Genomic DNA, 18,513 nt, shown 5'->3' on the forward strand with positions numbered 1-18,513 from the left:
AGCTCCTAAGTGGTAGGGCCAGATGTAGACCCATTTGTGTTTGATTCCAAAGCCCATGCTCTAACCATACTGGCATGTGTAAAATTTTCGATTTCATCTATATAACAAAGCTAGAAGGTAAATATTCCTAGGAAATTGACTCTCAGAAAGGTTAAGTAATTTGTCCAAGAGTACACAAACAATAAAAGGTAAGGAGAATTTGAACACAATTCTGTTTGACTTCAAAGCCCTCATTCTTCCCACTATACCATTTTGTTCAGTTTATTTCCCCTTATTCTAGAGCCACCATTTATACACACCAAAAAAAAATAAAATAAAATAAAAGCTTTCTCAGGCACTATTCCAAAGAAATTATCTTTGTTACCTATTTTTCAGATGTTGGACACTGCCAAGACACCTGAACTTCCCATTGACCATAATTGCCATCCTGGTGCAAAGCGCTTCACATTCTTCCATACTGTGGGAAAACAGTGAGGTTTTAGTTTGAGAGAGATGCTCCTGTAACCATTAGAATATCACCGTGACATCTGGCATTTCAAAGAAACATTCCCAGTATCCCAGGGCATAATTGAATCCTATTACAAATACATAAAGATGTAAGAATAACACTGTTCACTGCAGTGCTCTTAATAATTGTGAAAAAAGCTGGAAACAATCCAAAAGTCTACAAAGAGGGGAACAGTTAAATTAGGAATGGCATACTAATGGAATACTATGGCTGTAAGAAATGATTGACTTGGAATAATGTTCACAATATATTGTGGAGTGAAAAAGAGCAGTATATATACGAAGTTTGCATTTTTGTTCATAAATCACACACAGACACACACATAGATTTTCATTAAGAAAACTGCAAAGATATATTATTGCCCAATGACAGTAATATTAGGTTGGTGCAAAAGTAACTGCGGCTTTTGCAATTATTTTTAACCTTTTAAACCGCAATTATTTTTGCACCAACGTAATAGTTACCTCCAAGTGATGCAATTCCGGCAATTGTTTTTCTCGTTGCTTTTCTGTATTTTCTAATTTTTACAGTGATCATACATATCAGTGGGAAATTAAAAATTACACAACATCAAAGCCAAGCCAAGTCTTCACCACAGACCTGTGAGATGTAAGCACTACTGATCTCCCTTCCTTGACGATACTTAGAGCACAATTCCACAAGAACCGCCGAGCTTTAGGATCCATGCCTGTGGTCGGTTCATCCTGTAATTAGAATAAGTCCTATTATTTGATGAAAAAAAACATTAAAACTAGATTTGTTTTTAGATGCAGAAGCATCTTCGAACTAGCTAGAATTTTAACTTAACATTCTATTTATTTATGATGGACCAAAGAACCAGACCTTACATACGAGAAAAACCAGTTTACTTTTATAAATGCCCCACTGAGCAGGAAACTCCACTCAATTTTTAATGAAATTAAATGTTTCCAAAATAACAGAAAGCAAAGGGGAAAAGCCATTTAGTTTTAATCATCTTTTCATGACTGAAAAGTGTATGCTAAAAATTCTCTTTGTCTGAAATCTCTACTGAAGTCAGTATAAGGTATGGGTAAAATCCCTTCTCTGCTTTTTTCTAGCTCACTCCAGCTTTGCCTGTTTTATTGTACTTGCTAGTCTTAGAGAAACAAATCCCAGATCCAAATGGCCTGAATGACATTAAAGCCTCAACCCAAGGCTTTTTCCTGTAATAATTTCCATGCGCTTCTTCTCCACAGAAGACGAGGAGTCAAGGGCCACTGTCCAGTCTAATCTGTTTCCATCTCTCTATACAGAAGGATTATGACCCAGCTGCTACCTTGGGGATCTTGAAGCTGTGTCCACACCCTCCATCTTCAAGGGATGAACACAGATGGTCAGAACGAATGTTCCAGAGAAAGGTCAAATCACACACCCAGCCTCAGCCACGTTGGTCAGGGTTCTCCATACCAGAGAAACAAGGTCCCTATAGTATCTCTCTTTTGGAGTAGCTGAGGGCACGGCAGAGCCACCCAAGCATGTGTCAAGGAGAGGGACAAGGGAGCTTCCCTCTAAGGTTCTCTAAGGCAGCTGTGCTGTTTCTGGTCGGGAGAGGGGAGCTTGCCATGGGCCAGCCAGGCGCGCAGCATCCCTGCACATACAGGACTTTGGAAAAGTGTTTTCCATTTAGGCCAGAATAGTTTTCCATTTACAATCACACTCACCAGAAACACCACAGGAGGCCCGCCAATCAAAGCCATGGCTGTTGACAGCTTGCGCCTGTTGCCTCCACTGTAGTTACCAGCATATTTTTCTCCATACTTCACGAGGCCCAGCTTCCGAATGGCCCACTCACCAACCTAGAGTAATAAAAAAGCACCTTTATTTTTATCTGGTTTGGTAATTTTATCATGCTTCCTTACCCTTACCTACAAAAATTCTTTCACCGAGTAAAACCACATTCTATAATCGTGATCTGGCAAGTGCCGAGGAGCCAAAAGCAGGGAGAACGGCACCTCCTGCCTCCAGCATGTGCCTGGACACCACTCCCACCCCACCGCCGCCACAGATTCCCACCCTGAAAGTCGGTGCAAAGAGCCAGCTTTCATCCTGCTGCATCCAGGAAGAAGAACAGCCTGAGGCCGGTGGTCTGTGTGCAAGTCAGAGACATAAGGTATACTGTCAGGTGCCCACGGTACCTTGCCAACTTCTTTCTCTGGGACTCCTCTCAGGAGAGCGAAGAACTCCACGTGTTCTCTCCCAGTCAGCAGCTCTGTGATGGCATCAAACTGAGGGCAATAGCCCATGTTCTGATGTACTTCATGGATGCTGGATAAGATACTGTGAAGATATACAAAACGTGTCAGGGTTTAGACATTTACAGGTACTCTGAGCAGACAATCTTGCCGAGTGTTCCTATAATGTGTGCTCGTACATGACAAAAATACCAGTGAGCACTCTTGCTGTAGCTTGAAGGAACAGCCTTTCTGCCCCTAGGATGCGAGACCCTTCCTGTCACTGTCCTGCCCAGTCCTTGCACTTGGCTCCCCAACACCTCAATATGCAGGCTCAGTCCCATTTTAGCATGCCCGAGTCCATCCCAGGAGGAGCACCATCTTTACCAATGATCTCGGTCACACAATCCTGGAGCCGTAACACTAACTTCCATCCTAGACTTGATTCTGTGGTCCAGTCATATGTATCAAGTACCTTGTTGCCCCAAAGTCTCCTTCATGGCCACCCAGATCAAGGCCCAGCATCTCTGGGTGTGATCTCCCTCTGCTCTCTGCTGCCCATACATTGACTTGGCCACAGCATGTTCCAAACTCCTTGGTCCTGCTAAATATCCAAACAAGGCACCCTCCTGGTTTTTAAGGGATTTTGTTGTTGTTTTTTAAAATCACAGACCCTCTGAGAATCTGGTAACAGGACAAACTATATCGATAGGCACAATTTTACATGTATTGGTGGGGTGGCGTTTAAGCACAATGAAGCCAATCTCAGGTTAAGAATCCCTGATGTGGGAGAAGCTCAGTGTCCACATCCAGTCTGATGGCTGCACCTCAGCCACCTCTGGACAGCCCTGAGTTTGGCCTTTCAGCGGTATTCATTCCTCTCTGCATACCTAATCAGTACTCCCAGATCCAGCCTTTCCTGGAATTATAATCGAGATGCCCATGGCCACTGCCTGGCTCTCAAGCTCTACGGCGCGAGCCAGCTCTTACAGTCAGTCACTGTCACAGACCATGGTTTGAGCCACTTACTGCCTTCATTGTTGTATGATGCCCCAGAAGCCTGGTGCTAGGAACAAGCCTGGGGAAGCAGGGGTGCAGCCTCAGGCCTGCTATTCTAGAATTTCTGTTCTCTTTAACCTCCTTTACATGCTACTGAGAAAACTAGTAAGAGACAGAGAAGGAGACCCTAAAGCACAATGAGTCCCTTGCTCTTTTCAGTTTTACCGGCTTCTAGCTCCCCATCCATTGTTTTCCAGTTGTGAGTCATCATCCATTAGTGGCTTGTGAAATAAATTTATTTGGTCACAACCAGTATTTTTTTTAATGACATGGTAATAGAGTAGAATAAGAAATATCAGCATGCATGCATGACAAGCAGGAAGAGTAGGTATTGTTTTACGGAACTTGCAAGTTATCTGCACGCCTGTGTCTTATGTAGTTCCGGGGTTTAGAAGTGAAATGTATTTGCTACTATGGGTCACAGTCAGAAAAGTTCAACAGGCACTGCCTTGTACCATCTCCAAATCGAACGCCTAGAGAAGCCCCACATATTTCGAGTCCTCAAGGGTAGCATGACCTAACAGGTCTCTAAAGCAGAGCTGTTCTTCTAATGGTGAGATGGCTTAGTGACCTGTGCATTCTCTTAGTAACATGACCTAACAGGTCTCTAAAGCAGAGCTGTACTTCTAATGGTGAGAAGGCTTAGTGACCTGTGCATTCTCAGATGATAGCCTGATGGTGGCCTCAATTGGTACAGCCTTTAGAAAGGGCAATTTGGCAAGTGCATCCCCTTTGACCTTGGAGGAATTTTCCCTGAGGAAATCATCAAAGATGAGTACAAGGACATATTTACATAATGAAAACAAACTAATAAATGTCCAACAATAAGAAATTAATTAAACTATTGGTATAGGTACATAGGGGAATTTTATGCAGCAGTGTAAAATTCTACATCTTAGAATGTGTAACCCACTGAGAAATAATCATAATATACTCATTAACAATAAAAACTAATTTCAAAAATCCCAATACAGTGGGGTTCAATTTTATAATGCATTTACATGTGTATGTAAAATAGATCTGGGGGGACGGGAATGTTCCAAAAACTGGATTGTGATGATGGGTTGTACAGCTCTGTAAATTTACTAAAAATCATAAATTGTACTTTTTTCTTTCCCCTTTCTCTCCCCCCGACCCCTGCCCCTGCCCGCCACCCGCCACTCCGGTTCAAGCCACTGTTTCTCAGTCTAGTAGTCCCCTCGGCTGAGGCAGTCGGTCGCCCGCAGCAGCACACGGTGACTTCAGTGTTAGGAGCATGGCGCTCCAATCACCTGAGCCACCAGGCTGGCCCCTGTACTCTTAATAGAAGTAATTGTATGGTATGTAAATTATACTTGAATAAAACTTGAAAAAACCAGAATGAAACTGAAAGGAAATGTAAATAGTGGCTATCTCTAGGTAGTGGGATTAGGATGATTTTGAATTTCTTCTGTACACTTTATTTCAATAATTTTATAAACTCTATATAGCATATTATGTTATGATCATAAACACAATATATTTAAGTAAAATTTAAAAACTCTCTGGGGCAAAATACAGACCACTTTTCTCACCTGTTTTTGTTCAGGAAAGCATCTCCTCTGGTAACAGTGGTATCTCCAGTTAACATCTTGAAAGTAGATGATTTCCCGGCCCCATTTACCCCCAGGAGACCAAAGCACTGAAAAAGATTGGGTAAATTTGTATAAGCAAATTATGAAGAATCTGAATATAAATGGCCATTATTAAGTAGTCACCTCAGCTTAGTTTTGAATACAGCATAATTTTCAAATATCGGTGAAGAGTCAAAAATTTTCTTGGTCTTAAAGGAATCATATGGACACTTAAACAGATATTTTATAATGGGACCATTTTAAATGTGGGCATATTTTGTCATACTATTTGAGTTGTCAAGTTGAGGCCAAAGTTAATGAGTGAAAACCAGTAATGAAAGCCAACTAGTCAAATTTCACTATCTAATCTGGCTAAAGGGTATGAAAGAACACAAACACGAATGAGAAAAGAGAAAATCAATTTTTTAAAGTCTATTTGAATTTCATCATCTTGAACACATCGCAAAAATCACATGTTGGATGTGCATGTTTTTCTTAAACTGCCCAAGCTTACCCAAACCGTTCTCTTTTGACATATGGGGTCCCCATTCTCTCAACAACTGATTGCTCCACATAGACACAATCAGAGAAGCCTTTAAAAGCCACTGCTACCCCTTCCTGACATTGTTATTGGATGGGGGAGAGACAGTCTGAATTAACAGGGACAAATACAATGGAGACCCAAGTGCCTTTACCTCGCCAGGAGGAATGCCCACACAGATCCTGTCAACAGCTGGCTTCCTCTTCCTTCTATAGATCTGCAATGAACAAAATGCAAAAATTCATGAGCCGCAGTGACTCACAGTTATCCCAGGCAGCTGTGGAAGAAGAAATTACAGCCCAAACACACCATGAAATTGGACTCATCGATAAGATTAAGTCACATATTAGATGTGCTAAGAGCCTTGGTATATCTCTGTGGCAACCAGCTTCTGAATGACTCTGAAGCTCAAAACACCAGTGAATTTCTTTTTCATTTTCAATCTAATATCAACATTTTAAAAACCCCAGTGGTCATTTATGTGGCTACATAATTTTTCATTTACTTAATATAGAAAGATACTATAGATATTTTACAAATTAAATTCTACAGGGTAAAAATTTGTAATCAAAACATTGCAAATATTGTACATATTATAAAAAAAAGTGAACTGCTGGGATTCTGGCACCTCGAGTGGGCTGAAACAACCCTGCTCCTGAGTAATGGAGATTTACCAGCTTTTCAACTATGAAACTCAAATCAACCAGTCAGTCTCCTTACAATAGCTTTGAATAGATAGGCAATATTAGTATATTTTAATAAATAATACATAAATGTGAGTGTGAAAAACAAATATACTCAAGAATGAGAAATCACATTTCAAAAGTTTTCTCAGTAGGATTTCTTTCGTTAGGAAGTCCCCACAGTGTATTTTAAATAAAATTAAATTGACAGAAATTTGGTAGATTCACATTTTGGGATAGAAACTCTTTTTTATTAAGCAAGTCAGCAAAATGCTAGTTTCCAACATATAAAGCTGAAAAAACTGAAGACAAGTTGTTATGGCCTGGATTCACTGCCTCACCTTAGTCAGGTCCTTGATTTCCAAGATGTCATTCTGTCCTCCACCATCAAGAATTCTCTGTCTTTCCCGCCTCACATCTTCATCCTCATCATTCAGGGGAGGAAGCTTTGTATTTACAGGTCTTAGGGGAAAAAAATTTAAGAAAAATCAACATTCCAAGCTGTTTTTCAAGAGAAAGATCCAGTTCCTTAAACAATCCTATAAAACCTATTCTCCACAGTTTCCAGAACCAGCAGTGTTAGGTCCTGGGGATGCATGCCCACATTAGGAGAGAGTTGGATTATCCGCTTTGACTTCAGTTCAAACCAAACACTACTGACAACTGTTTCCATGTGCTTCTCCTCTGTGACCCTCAACCAGGTGCTCCATCAGTTCTGGGAAAAAGCTCACCTGGGCCTGATGAAGAATCTGTACTGGATCAGAACAGTGATGAGGAAGAACAGCACCCCTTCCACGGCCATGGCGAAGAGGTTGCGTCCCACCAAGTCCCAAGAGAGTGGTGACACGAAGCGATTCTCCCCTGGCAGACACAATGTAGAGATCCAGTCAGAATGGAGGCACCAAAGACCATAGCCCTTCCTCAAATTCAAGCTCAAATTCACCTTTCTTCCTGGAAATACCATCGGTTATTGCCCATGACAAGAAAAAAGTGTACGGGAGTGACCACTTTCCAAGTCTGATTTAATGGAAGGTTTTGGGGAAACATACTGTGACCCAGTACTAACTAGAATTTCAGAGCCAACAGGTATAAGATCTGTATTGTCATCTAAGATATATAATATTTCCTTTTTAATGAGATGTTAAAAATCCTTTGTCAAAAGACAAGCAATCCCGGATAAGTTTTAGGGCCACTATTTTAATAAATTACACCTTTCACTAAGATTAGAGAGCACTTTAAAAAGATGTCCTTTTCAAAAGCATGTAATGTAAACTAGAGACCCAATTAAATCACCTGGTTTGAGGTAAATATCCTTAAATCCTTTATCTCCTTTGTACCTTCAAGTTGAACAAAAAAAGTTTCTGTCCTATGTCCCTTAAATAACATGGCCCATCTAACTTATATGAGCCAGTGGATAAAGAATATAGTAATGTTGCCACAGAAGAAATACTTCTGAAGACTATAAAGGTAGAAAGAACTGCAATAAATTACCTTTTGATCAATGATATAAAAGATAATTTACGGCCACATCTGCAGACCTGTGATTTTCCTAAGAGAGCCAAAGTTTAAATCTTTCCTTCTGACAATGTGGCCTGTATCTAATTCTCAAAGCTGCGGTTTGACTTTTCCAATTACTCTGACAAACCCAACCGGTGGCATTAGGCCCTGGGTTCAAGCTAAAGCCAGTATTTTCCTTATCTCCAAAATTGCCCTCTCACTTTTCTCGGTGCTGTCACAAGACTCAAGCCACCACCAGCTGTGTTGTCACCAGCCCTATCAGTAGAGGGAAGTCCTGTGCCCAGTCACTGGTCTCTTTCCAAAACAAAGGCCAGAGTACTAAGGCCTGTGCAAACCTCCATCTCTATTAAAACATCCTGCAACCACTGCTGTCACTCACCAAACCTTTCCAAGGCATCAGCCATTGCCTGGTTTTTCACCATGTCAATGAGCCCCCGTCCAAGGCAAAAATGTGGGAAGATCAGGAACACAGACTTCAGGATATCATTGATGTTATTCAGCTTCTAAAGAAAAAAGACAGAGGGAGACTGAATGTCTTTGCAGTTTAAGCTAAAAATTTATCTAAGGCTGAAGTATGGTAGAGAAGAAAAAAGTTAATTCCCTGAGGTCAAAGTGAACCTTTGAATTGTGATACCAAAAATAGCAGCAGCTATAGCTGATGACATATAACATAATAAAATTTTGCTCTTTAGAAAATTTAGAGTATGTTATGAGTAATGGAGAAATACAAGCAAAGTTTAGAAACATGGTTATGTTTAATCAGAAGCAAATCCATCACAAAATATTTGCTTAGCATATTAAAAGCAAATTGTTCATGTCTGAGTCAATATTTCAGTTTTAGGATTTTGTGGAAACTTAAATAATTCTTGAATATATCAAGTTAGCCAGTGGCTAAATATCCAACAACTGAGTAAGTTTCTGGATGCACTGTGCTAGAGCACAAGTAAGGTAAAGGTTAATAAGAAATAAGTCTCTACTCGGAGGAAGAAAGACATGGAAACGGGACATTACTACACAACTGGATATGTTCCACTGGCAGCATGAACTGAGGGCTCTGGGGGTACAGGGAAAAGAGAGAGCACCTCCCACAGGGCAAGAAAGGAAAGCTTCACATTCAAGTTCAATCTTGAAGGGTAAGTGTGACAGAGGAAGGGCATTTTTTTTCTTCTTTTATTTTTTTAATTTAAATTATATTGGGGAACAGTTTGCCTCTCCAGAGCCCATCAGCTCCAAGTCATTGCTGTGGAGGGTGCTGCCCAACTCCAAGTCCAGTCGCCACCCTCAACCCTAGTTGCAGGGAGTGCAGCCCACCATCCCATCCAGGAATTGAACTGGCAATCTCGTTAAGGGCTCGCGCTCTAACCAACTGAGCCATCTGGCCGCCCTGGACGGGCATTTTAAGCCAGGCCTACAGGAGCATGGCGGATTTGAAGGACAACTCAGCTGAAGCTTACAGTGCCTTGGGGAAAGGTGTGGTGGGAACTGGCCAGAAAGGGTTGTACACCTCTGAAAGGCCTTACGTGCTAAGTTAAGGTGTCTGGACAAAGGCAATCACAAGAAAGGACAGGGACCCTTGTTAAAGAGACCTGTAATTGGAAGAACTGACAAGGTAGCCAGTTAAATGTGGGAAATAAACAAAAGCACAGCACATAAGGTGACTCAAACGTTGCCAGCTTGGGTGACCAGGCAATGCCATCCAGTTCTGAGAGGAAAGATGTTTAGGACATGTTGAGTCTGGGGCATCCGTAAATTACCTAAACAGAGCTCTCCATTAGGCAAGTGAGAATGTGAGACTGGAGTTCCAGGGAACAATCGGGGCCAAAGGCATAGAATTGAGAGAGACCGACCTAAGACACTGAGAGGCGTGGTGGCAAAAGCCTCTGGAATGAATGGTGTCACCCAGAGATAGCATCTAAAGTGGAAAGCAAAGATAGCAGAGGGCCATATATTTGGGTAAGCAGCACTCAAACACAAAGGAGTGTAAAAGAACTTGTCAAAGGAAACTGAAAGGCTTGATCGGAGAAATCTGAGGAAAAGGAGGGAAGAAAGGTGCCATGCAAACCCACGGGGGAGAGGAAAAGGACAGAGTGGTCATCGGTGGCAATAACCCAGACAAGTGGAGTAAGATGGTGATTAAACACTGTCCTCGGGCTCCCAGAGATGCTCCTCCCAGTAGGAGGTGATTTTTCGCAGAACTCACATTGTTGGTGAACAGCTCCAGCACAAAAGTGGCCACGCTGCCATTGATCCCGATGAAGAGGTTCACGCTGGTGAGGACCACATAGGCGGTGCTGGGGATCTTGAACACGAAGGAGGCTGGGTACATGAGAGGTGTGATGGACCACCTGGTGGGGCACAAAGACAAATGTCCACTGGATGTCCCCTGCCTTCCCTCTGACATGGGGCACCATACGCCTTACCCACTGATATCCCCCACCCAGAGGTGCCTTACCCATACAGCAAAAGCAGGAGGGCTAGCACAGGCAGGTTGGTGGAGGACACATAGGACTTCTGCTGGAAGCAGATGAAGATGATAACGACCAGCGTGGCAGGGACCACATAGTTGCACTAAAAGTGAAACAAGGAAATAAAGTTCACCCCTCCCGTCAATGATAGAACACATCTCAAGTCTTCACCCTCATCAGACAAGAAAGGGCAGATAAACATATTGGAGAATGACTGAATTAATGAAGCCACATAAACTATTAATCAGAATACTGGACAATACATTTTGACATTTTTACCCTTGGCTGATTTTATAAACTGCATGCCCTTTCTGTCTTTCCAACAGTGAAGTAAACTTAATGAACGATGGATTCCCAGTCAGAGTAATTTCAATTTCACAGGCAACAAATAAGCCATTACTCTTCCTGAAGATGATTGTGTCTGTTTCATCATTAATGCTATACTACAGTCTGCCCAAATTCAATCTCACATGCAATCTACTTATAATGTAAGTGCTTATAACATGAACGTCAGAATTGTTTCATCACACTGAGAATAATTTCAAAGTCTATCCTGACAGTGTTATCAAGAATTAAAATGCACAAATAAAGACTTGAACTCCAGATAGTTATGAGAATTCATAGCTAGCAGAACAAAGCACAGGCAGGGATGTGGATTTGTCAGCTGTTAGAAGAATTTGCAACTTCAGGCTGCAGGGCTCTGCTTCAGTCCCACCCTACTCAAGGTGTTTATCAACAACTTAGATGAAGACGTGATTATAGCAAATGTCAGAGGCTCCAAAGCATAGGAAGGGCAGATAATACACAGGAAGATAAGTGACATTCCTGAGTTAGGGACCTGCTATTTCATCTCTGAATCTCCTCTGCTTGGCAGAGTCAGACACATAGTGAGCACTCAGTATGGGTTTACTGAATAAAGCAAATACTGGATCAAGATAAAAAGCAAATGGACATTACACAGAATGCAGTTTAACAAACATAAATATAAAGTTTAGGTTCAAAAAAGTCAACTGCATTAGTATAGAATGAAAAAGACCCCATTTAACAATACCTGTCAAATAGAGATTTCAGTTCACCACCAAGTTGCCAACAAGACAGTGCTACTTCCAAAATGCAATGCCCTTGGGCTGAGTAATAGAAGTAGGGGATAAAAATCAACTCCCTCTAGACGTGTAACCATTCAGACCACAGCCTGAACAGAAGGCTCATGCTGGGTTTTGCTTTTTCCAAAGTGACACTGACACTATGGAACCTGGCCACAGCAAGGCAATCAGATCAGAAGAGTGACAAGTCAGAGAGGCTTGCTTTAATCAGCACGGACATCATCATCACTCACACGTGGACAGTGCACAAAGTGTGTTCTCATGTAGCGTCTCATCTGGGGAAGGCTTAGGTTAAATGAAAGCTATCTTCAAATCTCTGAGGGGCTGTCCAGTGGGAGAAGAACGCAATTTGTTCTGTGTGGCTTACAATTAATGGAATTCTTAGGGAGATACAGTTCAACTTCACTTTACAAAAATGGAACTTCGGAATTCTTTGAAGTCCTGTATTTGGTCTAAACAGAAGTAATATACTATAGGTGACAAGAAGACATATTTGCAAGAGATGGATAAGCTTCTGGTAAAATGCGCAGAGTTTTCAAATGACAAATGGATTCGTACTAAGACAAAGAATACCCTGACTCGGGAGGTTAAAATCTATCAGACAAGTTAGAGGCACTAGAGTTTTGACTAACAGTCTTCCACCTCAATGTTTCTTTGAAAAGTTTTCACTTAGGAAATCAGGTGGTGGTGGTGGTGGTGGTGGTAACTGCAGTCACTGTGAACAGATTTTCTCTCTTGGGGTTAGATCAGCCCTGTACTTACTATCATATTTGGCGACATGAAAGTGTGCGTACAACTGCCTCTGCCCCTTCCTTTTCCATCCCTCTATAGACTCGGTAGAACACTTCCTGGTGATGGGGGCTCTTTCATGCAATCCGTCTCTCCGACAGAGGCGCGCACAGCAGCAGCAGACGGGCGTCCTTACCATATCCCACACGAAGTTGGAGAGCCAGTAGATGACGGGCTTCACTCCACTGATGAACTGGAGGTGCTTCGCTTTGCTGACCCGCTCCTGGATCAGGAACACGACAAAGCTGGCTGGGACGAAGGACATCGCAAAGATGACACAGATGGACACAAGCACGTCCACTGAGGTGGTCATCCTGGAAAAAACAAAGGCAGTGAGGATACGAGGGGCCACTGAGGCCACTGAAGGCTCAACCAGGAGGATACACACAAATATCTGAAGCACGACACAGGGAAAAATAACGTGTTCACTAAATATGTTTTTTTCAGGGTTAAAGGTGATTATTTTCAAGTCAATACAAAACAAAACAACCCCCAAAACCTGACGATTCAACTGCAAAACTGATTCCCTGCAGGTTAAAAAAAGTTCACTGCCAAAATGAAGCTATTAAAGAAAGTCTGAGAGTGGCCTATGGCATTCACTTTGTTTCACTGTTTTGACGTTGTAAGAGCAATAAATTGTAAATTTTCACCCACAAAGGACTAGAGTAGCTTGAAAACTAAATTAAGCAGAAATATTAGTGTGAAGCCATTCAAGTAAGTTCATTTCTGGCTGTTAATAAATTTGAAAACAACAGCATGTGGCATATCAATCTAACACATACAAAAATTCTATTAGATTCTTATAAGAAGAACAGACTTATAAGCCCATTAAACAGGGTATAATATAAATTATATATATTTTATATATATTATATATTTATATATTATATATTATATACTTATAATATAGATCATATATTTATATATATTTATGTATATTATATATTATATACTTACAATATATATTATATATTTACATATATATATTATATAAGCTAAGTATAGAGATTCATATATTGGTATTTTATACAAGATACGCACAAATAATAACTGTGCCATGTCCCATATACAGAAATGGGACCCAACATGTGTTGAGTATCAACTACATGCCCAGTGCTGGACATGGCAAGTTACATGAATTGCCTCATTTAACACCACACATCTAGAAAGTTTAGAAACCAGATTCAAATCCAGATCTCCATGATGCCAAAGGCTATACGCTTTACCTATTTCAATACCAGCTTTAATTTCACACACATAGACAGAGAGACACACACGCACACACAGTTCAGGAATTAAAACACACAAGCTGATAGCATATTTCACCAAATTAACAAACTGTGGTATCAAACTGATTTTTTTTATTAAACATTGTGTTGATGATGGTGACTTAAAATATTTTTAGGATTTTATTAACAATTTAACTTACTTTCTATTAGAGTTTACTAAGTGTAACGATTTTCACATGTAAGAGTCATTTATCTTCTGCACTTTAATCCCTGCCATCCAATCATAAACTGATCATTTTCTGCCCAGAGACTGGACCCACACAGACATACCACAATGTAGCTGTTGCTCTTTAACCAGCTTCATAGTTCCTTCCCCTGCTCCACCACTATCCCAAACACCCTCTCCTCCCCCCACCTGATCCATTCAGACACAGCTGCACTTACAGAGCCACTTCCGAGAGCTGTTGCTTGGTGAGATTCAGGGGGTGATTGAAAGCAGTAATCCCATACTGGCTGGGGTTCGCTCCCTTCTGCAGGTTGGCCCGGAGAATGGCATTGTTGATGACATTCAAGAAAGAGCTGATGGCATGCCACCCCTTGTTGTTGAACCACACCTGAAATAAAACATACCAGATGCAAGGTAATGCTCCCAAACCCTGCTCCAGGAGGTGGGTGCACATACACAGAACACGCACGTAAACTTCAGAAATTCCAGTCACGTGCCAAGACAAAACACAATGGTCGCAGAACATGGCAAAGTGATAACAGCAGCCAGGGTATACTACACACTGGCCGTACAACCAGGCCCTGTGTTCACTACCTTCTGTCTTTAACTTGTTTAATCCTCACCACAGCTTTGAGCCAGGATTACTGTCTCCATTTTACAGATTAGGAAACTGAGGCTAAGTAATTTGGTCAAGGTCACAGTGGTTCACCTGGTGAGTCCAGAGGCAAAGCAAATTCTCTTAGTCATTGTATATTGTACGGCCTCACTGGTAAAATTACTAGACTGTTCTTTTCTATCATGACTACCCCTGTCAATGTTGTCACGAGCTGAAAAGTACTTCAGAGAACATAAGGATTATTGTTCATCAAGAAGCTATTGGAACAAAAGGGCTTTACCTTGACGTTATTTTTCGTGTCCAGTCCTGTCATGAACCTTCCCAAGCTGCTGAGAAATCGGTCTGCGGAACTGTCCTGTGAACAACAGAAATCTGCCTCAGTTGGGATGGTTCATTTGCAAAACGTACCATAACTAGCCTGCTCATGACAATGAAATTTCAAGCCACTGAAGAACTCGCTCCTGAGACACAAATGACCAGGAATCTAAAGCATCAATGTTGCTATAAGCCACAAGTCTTGAAGGAATCACGGGGAAACCCTGTGACTCAAAGTCCTAAGATACTGATGTCTTGCTATAACTGGGTGGGGTGGTGAATATTCTTCAAAATATTCCCCTGGTGTCATCCTAAGACACAAGACTACACCCATCGTGCTGATATGTCAGACTTACGGGGTCTGTGCCACAAAAGCAGAGCTGCAGACTCTAGGAGGGAGTATCACTGCCATCTGTGATCCTACAGTCTATCACATCTGACCCCCTCAATTCTCACTAGAAAATGGGAAAGTTCAGGCACAGAGAAATGAAGTGAATGCTGTTTGGGTCCTAAAGCCTGCTGTCAACTTAAAGAAAATGATTTATTTCCTGTTTAACCAGTGGCTGTTTTAGAAAAGTATATTTGATCACTAAATGCCAGTGATGACTTTGTACTCAAAAGTCTTAAACGATAAGCTGCTAGGTGATCGGATTTACCGGCCAACTCTCCCATGTACCAATAACTCAGGGGCCCATTTTCTCGCACATCTTGGAATAGATACGATACCTTGGCCACATTCAAGTGTTTCTTCATTTGCTTGATGGCATCATTAACTTCTTGACTTGGAGGAAGTGCTTGAGAATTACTGGCCCCCAGGGAAAACCCTCCATACCTAAAAGAACAGCCTAACGTTAAAACACAGACAGTGTAGTGTACAATGTCACTCGGTGGCAGACACCACTTGAGTGTGTGTACATGCCTCGTGTGGATGAATTGCTTAGTCAAAGTAGGACCAAAGTGAGACGCAGAGAAAGTTACAACTTGGCTTCTCTAATGGAATCTGGCAATCTCTCTACTCTTATGGTTCCTGCCAAATAGGAAGGACTTGGGCCTGAGTATGAACAGAGTTAGACATCTGAGATATTGAGGAAACAATAGTCAGTCATCTCACAGGTGCTCCTCAGACTTTGGTGGCTCAGGCTTGAACTTGGGTCTCCAAGGCAAGCAGATGGGAGTCAGGACGAGTGGTGAGGCACACTGACCAAAGAGGCGAGGGAGGGCTTAGAGACAGGCCCTTAGCATGAGGACAACTATAGGGGTCCCTTTCTGCTCTGTTTAGACTTCTATGGGTCCTGGCCCTCAGGGAAAAGGCAAAGAAGAAAAGTGGAAGCAGTGCCAAAGAGCCAAGTTTTCAGGCAGCCATAGAGGTATCTTATTTTTCATAAGGTATGAATTGGCTCCAAGTATTCTTCCTTCTTTTCTTCCCTGATCACACCTGTTCCTCCAAATCACAGAGGGATAAATGGGTTACAATACAGTGAAAATAGATGATATTGATGCCTCTTATTTCATCCAAGACCCTCTTGGTCCTATTCCAAAGGCCTGAAAAATTCTCCTGGAGTCCCTAGGACTCCTGGGGATCTGATTCAAGACAACATGTGACTAGCATAGGTATTCCCCTAACAACACAGTGATTTCTCTTATGCGTCTCACTGGAGACCCACAGGAAACTTCTGAGTCTCCTCAAGGAAATCAGGAGGCCAAATTTTCAAAGGCCTCTTAAGTGGCAGCTGGTCACTGAGCAGAAATACTAACGGCAAAACAATCGCTAAACTACTTCCTGGGACCCAAGACACCTGCATCAAAATCATCCTGCTATGGGAGTCAAGGAAAAGTAAAACACAGAAAGAGGTCCACTTACCTAAACTCATTCACCCAGATCTTGTTCTTTAAGCTGCAGAAGCCAAAGACAAACCAAAAATCAGTTCAAAGAAACAGTGATCCTATTCCTAATGATTCAAAAGGCGTAAATATCTACCAGAGGACACAACAAAGGAACAGAAACAATCCTAGGACGAGGCTGGTGGTGTAGGGTTGTGCCAATGAAAAGCAGCCCCAATCAGCTCGCCATTTCTTCTCCCCTCCTTAAAATCCTATTTATATGAAACGCATGCCCTTGCATTAAACTAATTCAAAAACCACCTTATAGACAAAGATGGGACCAAACTAGAAACTTTTTCAATTCAAAGTAATACATCAGCTTAGGGACAACATATGGAGAGGTTATGCCTCTTTCTTGGAAACTCACAGTAACTGTCATTCAAACATACCCTTGTCATTTAAAGTCACTGAGACCTCCTGAGAGGCACAACTAGCCAAGTTCATGGGAAGGAAACCAGAACAAACATTTCCTGAGCATTAGCTAAGTATTCAACATTATGCTGTGATGCCCCGGGAAGATCCCACAGCCAAGGCAGGCTCCTGAGTTGGCTCAGGGCTCTCTCCATAACACCATATATTACCACGCATCACATCCACAAGAGGTACCATATACCGGGGGTACCAAAAGAATGTATACAAGTGGACACTTTGGTCGGTGTTGCTCAAGCAGTAGTTCGCCATAATCAGAAGTATCTGGACGCTGATGGTAACCACTTTGAGCACCTCTTGTAATAGCAGAAGTCAGACGTGACTTGTATGCATCTTTTATTATCGGTATATGGTGAGTATCACAATTTTAATAGTTTTTTCCTTTCTTAAAATGTGTATACATTTTTCTGGCACCGTGTGTGTGTGTGTGTGTGTGTGTGTGTGTGTGTGTAATATACATATATAATTCCATACATACATATATGTATCATTTCATTTAATCCTCAAAACAAACTCATAAGAGCAACATTATTATCCCATTATATACGAACTAAAGATAACTGAATAATCCTGGTCAAACAGTTAGTAAGCAGAAGAATCAGAATTTGAATCCAGATATATTTGCATTTTGGAACCAGGCAGGCTCAATCTTGAAGCTGACAACTGAATGTTCATAATATTTCTCATTTTGTCTACTTTGAAAGGATATCCTGAACTTCCAAAAGACAACAGCAGGCCAACATTTAACGTTTCCCCCACTACTCAACCTACTATTTTTAGATCTCTAATTCCTCTGAACAGTAATGATAAAGCAAGGCCCAAATTCAGTAAATAATGACCTTTTGGCTATGATCTGCACATATGTCTTCACCAGATAATCCGAAATATTTCTTCCCGTCAGGTTCTGAAGGATGTCCGCAGTGTTCTGTTTTCTCTATTATCACAGAAAAACCAAGCACATGTGTCTTTATGAACCAGAATTGGGACACAAAGTAAATGAAGGACTACACTGACACATGTCCCTCAAACATGTACCACAGTGTGACCAGATCCTGCCCAAGGGTCCAGGCACTGCCATCAGCCAACCACCGAAGCCGGGTCTATCCCACCCTCGGCTCTGGCCATACACTTATGCCAAGCCACGATGTTCCCCGGGAAATTATTTTGAACAATTAAACAAGAGACTGTAAAATGTGATTCTTCATGGTCGCAAAAGATTTCTAGATTTCAGCATCATTCACTATGCCGAGTGAATTCTTTTGTTCGCTGGTGTTATAAGGAAGAATACATTGGCTATTATTTTAAAGAGCGGTAACCAGAATTTCTTTAAGTTCTCACATCCATTTAACGTTGCTTGTTCTCACCCT

At 41.6% G+C, this 18,513-nt stretch overlaps 1 protein-coding gene across 3 annotated transcripts in view; it reads right to left on the reverse strand.

Annotated features, from left to right (window-relative positions):
• ABCA1 (ATP binding cassette subfamily A member 1) overlaps positions 1–18,513 on the reverse strand; it is a 122,258-nt gene that overhangs the window by 4,347 nt on the left and 99,398 nt on the right. For all 3 annotated transcript variants that reach the window (XM_033122557.1, XM_033122555.1, XM_033122556.1), the window contains exons 32-48: positions 17,986–18,080; positions 16,698–16,730; positions 15,563–15,668; positions 14,802–14,876; positions 14,124–14,293; positions 12,587–12,764; positions 10,546–10,661; positions 10,294–10,438; positions 8,473–8,596; positions 7,307–7,436; positions 6,917–7,037; positions 6,047–6,109; positions 5,313–5,419; positions 2,665–2,806; positions 2,191–2,325; positions 1,109–1,212; positions 365–457 (exon numbers count right to left, since the gene is read on the reverse strand). In XM_033122557.1, coding sequence (XP_032978448.1) covers positions 365–457; positions 1,109–1,212; positions 2,191–2,325; positions 2,665–2,806; positions 5,313–5,419; positions 6,047–6,109; positions 6,917–7,037; positions 7,307–7,436; positions 8,473–8,596; positions 10,294–10,438; positions 10,546–10,661; positions 12,587–12,764; positions 14,124–14,293; positions 14,802–14,876; positions 15,563–15,668; positions 16,698–16,730; positions 17,986–18,080 — 1,937 coding nt within the window. The remainder of the gene's footprint in view (positions 1–364; positions 458–1,108; positions 1,213–2,190; positions 2,326–2,664; positions 2,807–5,312; positions 5,420–6,046; positions 6,110–6,916; positions 7,038–7,306; positions 7,437–8,472; positions 8,597–10,293; positions 10,439–10,545; positions 10,662–12,586; positions 12,765–14,123; positions 14,294–14,801; positions 14,877–15,562; positions 15,669–16,697; positions 16,731–17,985; positions 18,081–18,513) is intronic.

Source organism: Rhinolophus ferrumequinum, chromosome 12 (genome assembly GCF_004115265.2).
Source record: "Rhinolophus ferrumequinum isolate MPI-CBG mRhiFer1 chromosome 12, mRhiFer1_v1.p, whole genome shotgun sequence".
Lineage (NCBI taxonomy): Eukaryota > Metazoa > Chordata > Mammalia > Chiroptera > Rhinolophidae > Rhinolophus > Rhinolophus ferrumequinum.